The sequence below is a fragment of the Penaeus monodon genome, chromosome 10 (genome assembly GCF_015228065.2).
Source record: "Penaeus monodon isolate SGIC_2016 chromosome 10, NSTDA_Pmon_1, whole genome shotgun sequence".
Lineage (NCBI taxonomy): Eukaryota > Metazoa > Arthropoda > Malacostraca > Decapoda > Penaeidae > Penaeus > Penaeus monodon.
Genome location: NC_051395.1, coordinates 2,981,254 through 2,991,253, shown reverse-complemented (window position 1 = coordinate 2,991,253; position 10,000 = coordinate 2,981,254). Strand labels below are relative to the sequence as shown.

Here is a 10,000-nt window from a genome sequence, read left to right as displayed (position 1 = left end):
TCTTATATGTGCTAACTGCCAAAGTCAGGTATCAAATAAAATTGAAAAATGGAAAAGTGTTGACTCAGGGAGAGTACCTTAAAGTTAAGCTTGTTACAGAAGCAAGCATGTTTTGGATTGCTTGATGTTTTAAATCCATATAACTATTAATAGATTAATTTTGTCTTGGGTTCACTTCAAAATATTCCAAATCCTACTACAGGAGAGTGCAGAAGCCGCCCGCATTAGGGAGGAACGTTTAAAGGCTTATGCGGACAAGAAATCAAAGAAGCCTGGTCCTATTGCCAAGTCTTCAGTACTCCTTGATGTAAAGCCTTGGGATGATGAAACCGATATGAAGGTCATGGAGACAGAAGTGCGTAAAATTGAGATGGATGGACTCTTGTGGGGTGCTGGTGAGTAGAATTGTTCTTATTTTTAATTCTCTGTTTTAGTTAAAATTTGCTTGTTTGGAATTTTTCAATTTTTAAACATTAGAAATGAAAGTTCAGAACTTTTATAAAATAATCTCCTTCAATTTTTTTTTTCTTCCTACAGCTCAGTTGAAGCCATTGGCTTTTGGTATCCAGAAACTCTCAATTTTGTGTACAGTTGAAGATGAAAAGGTTTCCATTGATGACCTTTGTGAGAAGATTCAAGAAATTGAAGATTATGTAAGTATATGTTTATTCATATGTAGTATTAATTCTCTTGATTTCTTGAATAAAATTGCTTTGTATTTGTTCTGTATTTATAAAATCTACATTGTGTTTTGTTTCTTTTCAGGTGCAAAGTGTAGATGTTGCTGCTTTCAATAAAATCTAATTGCCATTCATTCCACGGTTAATACAGAAATAAACAGGAGTATAAAATGTATTTTTATTTCCTTTATTTGTTATTTAATAGTAAAGCACTAGTTCTGATCAGTTATGCAAAGGATTTTACATCTAGTTTTCTGAGCAATGTATGCAAAATCCCCCTTTTGAGGATGATTAACATTTAATGACCATATGGCATTATAAATCTAAAAAATGTAATGAAGACTTCAAAATGGATTCAGTAATTTTTTACCATATATAGAATTTATGTACTAAGCAACTCAGTGTGTGATTATTAAATTTAGGTATTTAGGTCAGTTACAAAAAAGGGGATGTGAAATTTGAGACTAGTTTAGTGAACATATTTTTCTTTATATAAGCTTTTGGCTTCCCTTAAGGGAGACTCGGAGAAGAAACCTAATTCATTATTTCAAAATTCTATCTTCAATGGTACTACTTTCAGCATTTTGAAGTTTGGGGAAGAAAAATAAGGGATAAAAATGTTTATATTTATTACATTTACAAGTACACCGAGTAATGCTAAGGCATCCACAAAGAAAATAAATTTAACCAGCATTAAATCAGTGAGGAAAATAAAGCTCCTTTGATAGCACAATATTCTTGTAGAAATTATGGCAGTTATCTGTAGTAAAAAATATACTGAAAAAGGAATGCCTGTTCAGGAGAACTGTGGAATTACTGTTTCTGTTTTGTTCTATTAAATTACCTGTTATTTCTTTCATATGATCTATAGTAGTAACCTGTCACGACATATTTTACTGGCTAGGTAAGTGTGTAGTTTAATTTCACATTCCTTGCATTTTTTTTTTTTTTTTTTAAGTTAATCACATTGTTTTGTAACCAATCTTGTAAAAAGCAAAAATATATTTTTCCCTTTTCATGATCTAAGCAAAATGTTTAATGCTTCAGTAGCTTTACATACATCTGATTTAACTTGACCTGATTATTGCGAAGTCCAGAAGTAATTAAAGACATTAGATTTAAAATCATTTTCTGTCTAGAATAGTTACAATCCCACATAATGCATTTCAAGGGTCTGTTGTGAAGGTTCTACTATGGATGTTTTATTATGAGTCCTGCAGCTCCATTTAATATTGTTTACATACTCATTACCATATATCATCCCATTTTGTAGAGAACCCAAGTCTTACATTATATTATCTCATTATAACTAAGGGGCGAGGATTATATAGGAATTATATGTGAACTGCTAATCTAAACTTCATCTTCATCAACTGCTTTGACTTCTGAAAAGCACATACTCAGGGAATCTTTACTGAAGAAAAAAAAATTTAAATAATAAAAATACAAAAAAAAAAAAGGTAGGATGATATCGGGTTCTAACATTCTGCAGTTCAAGTGTAGCATTGCAAATTAATAGGATCAGATGTTCCCATACCATAAACTATTCAGTTCAGCAACTCAAAAAGGTAATGACATGAAATGTGTAAACTGAAAATAATGAAGTGTACTGTGTCCCATACATAGGCTTCTATGTTTTATGTTGGAAATATGAATGAAAAAAAATTGTGGGTGATTTGAATGTATCAAGTCTTTTGCTGGATGTCCAAGTCTGTTCTTAGAACACTCGCAAGATAATTTTGTTTATTTTTTAGAACCATGTTAGTTGATGCTTACAGACTTGGATCATGCCAGGTATCCCATATCTTTTTAACATCCTTAGGTATCATTATTTTTCCTATACCAAAATAAAATAGATATTGTAAAATATTCTTCATTACCCATTAAAATTAGCAAAGGGAAAGTGTGTGTTGTAGCAACATGCACATTGCACAGAGATGATATTTTGTCACAAAAAATGCAAGGCGTAAAAATATCCTTAGAGAATTACTACATATCAAGGAAAATTAAGGTTTTAGTAGCCCTTTGTTGCAATAGTCATTTTAATTTAAATTGCCAGTCCCTAATGCAATAATGAATTAGACATGATACACCTTATGATTCATTACTTTTCATTCATGTCAATGACTTTTATAGTATCAATACTGATATGTAAATTATTAATTTTCTCTGTTGGTGAAAAATCTGCTTTGGAAATTTATCCAACTTTTCACATTTTTACAGAAAATGAATATGGCAACAAACATGTTTGTTCATACCTACTCTCCATATGCATGAAACTTGTTCTTCACATGACTTTCAGATTTCCAGTACACATCCCTGTGTACTTGTTTGCACACTAAAATCCATTTTATTTCTATGGAAATCTTATTTTTCTACAACAAACTACTACAAATTATAGGGAAAAGGGCTAATAATAGCACTTTAGTTGGCTAAATTCATATATTATTGATCTGTGACACTAGACAACCCTGATTCACATTAATGGCTATGGGACTAGTAGTAGAGGACAATTACACTCCACTCTTCACACAAAAGGAGGGAAAGGCTTGCATACTATCATGGCAGAAAGCAGCCAATCAACACTTCAATGGGGTAAGATATATAGGTAAAGCAATGACAAGGTAGGTAGTGATATGCACAAGATTGGGAAAAATTAAGTTCAGGTAAGAGCATTTTCAGATGCAAAAAGGCAGTTACAAATACAGGATTTTCAAAATGTGTGGATATTTTATCCATTAAGATAAATACATGAATCATGAACAAAAGTACTCACCAACTGTTTGCATGAGCCTATTTCATCCCCTCCCAAATTGTTAATGATGTAAAGCTTTGCACATACGAATTACTTTTGTTTAAACCTAAATGAATGTGTTTTCTTACTCAGCAGGAAAGTTTGCAATTTGCATTATGCTATTACTCACTTTAACATAATATCATAAACCAGTTGAGATTCAAAAGCTGATTTTTTTTTTTTTTAATGGGGGGGGGGGGGGGTTGTACAGTTTCCATTAGTGATAGTTTCCACTTTATTACCACCTAGTTCAAGTCACATTGCTTTAGAACCAATATGTACTTTGCCTTTGTCTTTGAATTATAAGAGGAAAGTGGAGGAAATCATTAAAAATCAGGAAAATATTTGAAGGCACCTTACTCAACACTGCATTACATCAAGATCTTTCAAAAGCTAAAGCACAATATGTGAAATATAAATATGAACAAAATCAAACTGTGTATAAAATAAGGAAAGACACGTATAGACAATCTAGTAACTTACTTCTTAGCTCATCTCGAACTTGTATAATTCTATAATTTAGTTATTGAAAGTCATTTTGGAACCATCAAGAACTAAACCATATTCTTTAAAATAATTATATGAGAATGTACAAAAAATCAAAACAAAATGAGGCAAACAGACACTGACCAAATTATTTTGAATAATGAACAATTTCTTTCACTTATAATTTGTCTTGATCAATTATATTTATAAATAATATATGAATGCAGACAATCATCACCTTCAAAACAAAACAAAACAAAAAAGACAGCATATGTTATTCCTTTATCAATGTTGATGGCAAAATAATTTTTTGATTTCAAAACTAACCTTTACCTTAACTCGTGCATGAATTCAGAATCGACTTCACATGTTCAAAATAATACAGACTAAAAATTCATAAATATTTTAAAATAATAATAAATATTTCTAATAATAAATAAATACTGTATATCTAAAACATAAATATTTCTACATAATCATTAAAAATAATACTTTTATGAATAATATCACAAAATCATGTTACAAACTATTGACAAAGATACAAACCACAATGCAAGTAACCTTGACCTGTGCTTTAAATTCTGGCATTAAGAATAGCTCCAAGACCATATGCTCTACTCAATATGCACATTCTAATCCATTTCGTAACTGACATGTATTTTCTCAATCTTTTTTGTTAGAAAATAACACTGATTTCAGATTTTGATTCTACTTGTTTTTCCCTTTTAGATTTAGTGTCAAACATTTGAATTTTATTATTCTAAAGTAAAGGAGAGGAAAATGTGGTCTTTACATCCTAATGTTAAAGCAATAATACTTGGATGCAAATGAAAATGAACAAGCAATAATTATGTCATGTACAATGAAAATATTTACAAACGGAAGAATGACAGAAAATTCTAATCTAGAAAAAAAAGAAAATAAAAAGGGAAGAAATATATTTTCATATGCCTAAAAAAATATCTCTTAAAACTGATAATGGCATTGCCAATACTGATGGTTTGTAAATTCACTATGGTCAGGTGAGTACTTCTGACCATGTAACTTACATGATATACTGTATGTTAAACCTGTATAAAAATCATAATGGGTCATTGATATCATAATGTTAGCTTACAGTTATTAATATTCATGCATTTTTTAGTAGATTTAAATTAATTTGTTGCCTTTTAAGAGATCTGTACAAATGAGGACTGATAATGATGCACAATTTGTATCAATTTTGTGATTCAAAACAAATAACAAATTTTCATACAATGGCCAAAACCAGTTTCCATTCATAATCATATTGCTACAACAGTCCAGATGTACAGTTTCTCTTAAAATCAAAACGGTGATTTCCAATTATTTATTATTGTTATTTCGTTAATTAGATTCACATAATGTTGATGTATATTTGTGTAGCTTGATATAATACATCAATATCTTCATTACATTAAAATAGAAAGGGTTTGAGACAATTTATCACTGGCTTGTCCTTGGGTGAAATTACTTAAAACTGTAATATTCCCACATATTCCTGTACATGATCAATCAACAAAATATCTTCATATCTGATAATATATATCAAACTAAAAATTCGTCATTGAGTTTCCAGCTATAAGCAATACAGCCATAGCCAGGCATTATGTACAAACATGAAAAAAGTAACTAAATATATAATTATAATTTGTGCATGTGCTATCTTATCAAATAACTAACAAAATACTTATAATATTGAAATATCACAGACATCAGAAAAGCAACCTTAGCAAAATGAAGATTGTGACCTCATCTTTGGTACATAGCAGCTATTAAATTACAAAGCACCTAGATTCATATTTATACAAAAAAGGTCAACATTGTGGGGCCTCTGCATCGGAAAACAATTCAAGGCCTCAGGCAAGCAGATAATATGTTAATGTTTTTCATCTTCTGCTGTATTTTCCACATCTATGAAGCCAATATATACTTCAATTTTATATATATATATATATATATATATATATCTATATATATATGTATTTATATAGCTCACAAATGCCTATGACCCATAGAAACGGAATCATTTCACTAAAACTCAACACAATTCAGAATGTAGAATGCTGTCACTGTAGAACTTCAGAACAAATTGAGAACTGAATACTTAACCAACATGGTACTTCTAGGTCAATCTCCAAAAGGCCAAGAAGCTATTCCATCAAAATACAGTAGAGAAAACTGGTTGACTAGAAAAACCACAGAACTCAATTGGACGACCACTAGCGGCAGTTATAAAGGCTGCTTGGGCTTATGAGAGGAAAAATGTGGCAAAACCACTTGAGGATCTACAATATTGGATTAGTAAAGACCTTTAGATATGCTGGTCTTTTGCTTACAGTACTGTATTGGATATAATATGGCACAATATTCTAAAGTGGTTTTAAATTTTACTAATCCAATGTTTCTATCAGAAGTTTATAGTAAATGTTTGGGAATAATAGTGCATAATGTCCAGCATCCCTATTCTAGGACCCTAGTCATATATGTTTACATTCCTTCATTAACACTTAACGAATGGTAAAATAAAAGTGAGTTTCACTATCAGCACATGGCATGTTGCAAACAAAGCTAGGGTACAACTGGTTTCTGGTTGGGGCCTGTGTTATCTTTGCAGAAAGTGTTTGAGCGACTACCAACACTAGGTGGTGTGGTAGTGCTTGCCACTGGTTTATTAGTTACACTGGAAGATCTGCTTTTATTCTCAGCTGCATTGGAAGCCTGAGTCATTGAGGGCGTGGGGCTCCCTGTCCGCCCCATGGGACGTCCGGAATCTCTCATGGGTGACCGAGTGGACCTCCGCCCCATGGTGCTGCCCCTTGACCGCGGGACAATATTTCCATTCTTGGCATCACTCTGCTTCCGTGGTTCACCCTTTTCAATTCTGGGTGTCCTGGGTGTGTGCGAACCACTATCGGTGAAGCCAGGGGGCGTGGTCTGATTCTCAGGCTGGGTACGGCCTGCCCTAGCAAGGCTTGAGGTACTGCCACGTGTCTCTGCGAACCTTGTTGGAGTCCGGGACCGCGCTTCCGCCGGCTGAGTCCGAGCAAACTGGCAAGTAAAGAGGTATTGTTACTTCCTGTTCTATAAGGAAAATAAACCCCACAATATGATGTTCATAGATGAGTGATAAACAAATTAAATATTTTCCACTTAGGATCCAATCATCACACTCAAAAAAGAATAAGAAAATTAGAAAAATCTTTCTCATTCCATTTAGTATCTTTTTAACCTTGGAGTAGTTAAAAAAAAAAAGTCCAGTGGGATAACAAAATAGTATACACATAAAAAAGATACATAAATATATATCACGTGTATATGTGTAAATATATGCATAAAATGAATCTAGTATTGAGGGGAGAAAAAAAAAAGCCTGTAATTATCAATTTCATTCATAAAAAAAAAAAAAAAAAAAAAAAAAAAAAAAAATCTACTCCCAAGGGTGAAAAAAGCAAAACCATCCAACCTTTGCAGCATCTCCTGACCCTTCATTCAGGGAGGTCAGAGCTCGACCTCGTGATGCTGTGCTGTTTTTCCTTGGTACCTCATCCTCTGAGGCTGAGCTCCCAGTGGTCTAAGTGAGAAATGCAGAAGCACAAGGTTAAAGCCTCACTGTATGCTTTAACAATGCTCATACCAACAGAAACCTTTAGAGTCAACATGCAAAAATAAAGACAAAGATGAAGAGGAGGAAGAAATAGGAAAAAAGTAATGCCATAGCATCAATGCACACTATAGAATTAGACTATTTGGACTCTGCCTTCCTTAAAAGAGCTGTTTCAGATATATTCTTTTGTGGACATTTTTTTATACTTTAGAAACTAACAATGTTTTAAATGCATTCTTACACTTCATAATAAAGACAGTAGCGTATATAACTCTTGGCACCCTTAATCCTAAAGCAGTTGGTATTTTATAAAAACTAAATGGCATTCATACTAATTGAATTTTAAATCCTAGGCTATATTTCAATATATACTTTCCCATTACTTATCCCTTTTAAAATAATTTTCAGTAGAAAGGAAATCTTGGTTATAGTAAGCAGCAGAAAAAATAAAAAATAAAATAAAATAAACAAAGAGAATAACAAGTTAAAATGAAGGTCAGCAGGCCATTCCCAAACGTTTCCATCCCTGGCTCGCATATTCATTGCATAATTCAGCAGAAAAAATAGGACACAACATAAACAAACAAAACACAAAACAAAAACAAACAAACCATGTAACCTACTCCATACTATATGTTTCAACAGGTAACTGCTTTAACATTTTTCTTGTGGATTACATAGTCTTGTATATTCTATACATTAACCTTCTCAATGATTGAAAGCAATTTTAAGCTCAGCAACAAGAAATAAGGAAATACTCATTACCTGACATGCTCTGAAGATATCAATGCCCATAACCATTAACACATCATTTCAAAATATCTTTTCATCAATCTCAATAAACTGCACTGTGAGAATTGTTGTATCAGCAGGACTTCATCTAAAAGCAAATTACCTGTCCCTGAAATATTGGTCCACAGATCTAAAGGTACTTCTTTTACTTGAATTTTAGAATACATTACATTTTCTATAGGAAAAGAGCAAAATAATTTGTTCCCAACAACTTTTTTAAAAATTACATTCCAGGATGAAAAGAACTGTTTCCCATATATTCCTACAAAATGAAGACACCTGCAAGCAGAAGAATGTGCACTACAAACCTTCAACTGAAGATTTGGGAAAGTGATAAAAGAAAAGTATCATATTAACTTTTCACAAATTCATCAGTTGAAAGGAATTTTTTTCTCAACAGTAGATTGTGATGTCTATAGCACAGAACCTTAAGCAACATTCAGTTCAATGTTGCCTGACTTAGAGAAACAGTCAAATAATGGAAAGCAAAGGAAAGTGAGACCATCTAAAGGGGAAAAGAATATAAACAATCAAAAGTCAAACTCACAGTGTGGCTGGCTGTGCGGTTAAGGGTGGCTGCCCTCCTTGGTAGCTGAGAGGACTCCGTGGGCCCTGGGGTGCGTGGCCGGGATGAAGCCCCCGGCAATCTAGTTGGGGTTTGGGGACGCGCACGGCCAGCGGGCTCAGGTCTTGAGAGGGAGCGGGTGAATGTTGCACCCCGGGTGAAGGAGGCCATGGGGGTTGTGCGTCTCCCACTAGAATGGGAATCCTCGTCTGTGGAAGTGTTAGCACCCTGGAAAATCAGAGTAATTTTAACTCTAATATTCAACTGCAAAAAAAGGAGGCAAAAAAGAAAAAAAAAATCTTCATCACTTTCCATTTATATCCATTAAAGAAATTCGTGTTACACTCTTCTTGACCTAATGTTGTTTGTGTGAGTCCTGACATTTTTGTGATGAATACTGTTCACTCGTGTACAAAAATGGGACATTTACGGTCCTGAAATGTCCAATACCAAACAACTGGTGATATGAGTGCCAATGATGGGGGAAAAAAATACATGAAAAAAAGAAAAAGAAAAAAGAAAAGAAAAACACGATAAACACATTCGATACCATGTGACCAATTAAGGATGCAAATATCTTGAGATCTAAACATCATGCAAAAAATAGTAATCTACTACTATTTTCTAAAGATGTATGAAGAAACTTTGCAAGTATCTAGCTTAAAGCATTGGAACATAGTGCCTGTTAAATTAGATGCACTATAACTTACATATATGGGGAGGCAATGCCGTTCAGTTTTGTAGCATGGATGTAAGGATGGTTTTGTACATGTAGGTGTCATGAAAGGAAAAGATTGGTCCCAGTACTTTAGATAAGTGGATCACCACTGGGGTATATGTAAATCATTTATGAACCTACTGAACACAGAATACATGAAAATAAACAGCTCTGGATATTCTACACACTGCTTACTTAAACAGAAACAACAACAACAATAATGACTAAAGTTACATATCCTCAGAACCTTCTGGTTTAAAGGCCACAGATTATACCTGCTTTACTTTTGAAGGTCGCTCAGCTACGGTGCGAGCAGATTGTGATCTCTGAATGGCTGCTT

At 33.1% G+C, this 10,000-nt stretch overlaps 2 protein-coding genes across 5 annotated transcripts in view; one reads left to right on the top strand and one right to left on the bottom strand.

The window, feature by feature from the left end:
* LOC119578204 (elongation factor 1-beta'-like) overlaps positions 1-851 on the top strand; it is a 13,380-nt gene extending 12,529 nt beyond the window's left edge. Inside the window, exons 7-9 of the mRNA XM_037925939.1 lie at positions 203-395; positions 538-653; positions 766-851. Of these exons, the coding sequence (XP_037781867.1) occupies positions 203-395; positions 538-653; positions 766-804 (348 nt within the window). The 3' untranslated portion in view covers positions 805-851. The remainder of the gene's footprint in view (positions 1-202; positions 396-537; positions 654-765) is intronic.
* A 745-nt stretch (positions 852-1,596) lies between these two features.
* LOC119577774 overlaps positions 1,597-10,000 on the bottom strand; it is a 28,386-nt gene continuing 19,982 nt past the window's right edge. For 3 of the 4 annotated variants that reach the window (XM_037925336.1, XM_037925337.1, XM_037925339.1), the window contains 4 exons: positions 9,936-10,000; positions 8,925-9,170; positions 7,445-7,552; positions 1,597-7,029 (listed from right to left, as the gene is read on the bottom strand). The exon at positions 9,936-10,000 is cut by the window's right edge and continues 241 nt beyond it. In XM_037925336.1, the coding sequence (XP_037781264.1) occupies positions 6,550-7,029; positions 7,445-7,552; positions 8,925-9,170; positions 9,936-10,000 (899 nt within the window). In that variant the 3' untranslated portion in view covers positions 1,597-6,549. The remainder of the gene's footprint in view (positions 7,030-7,444; positions 7,553-8,924; positions 9,171-9,935) is intronic. The other variant, XM_037925338.1, reaches the window with a different exon arrangement.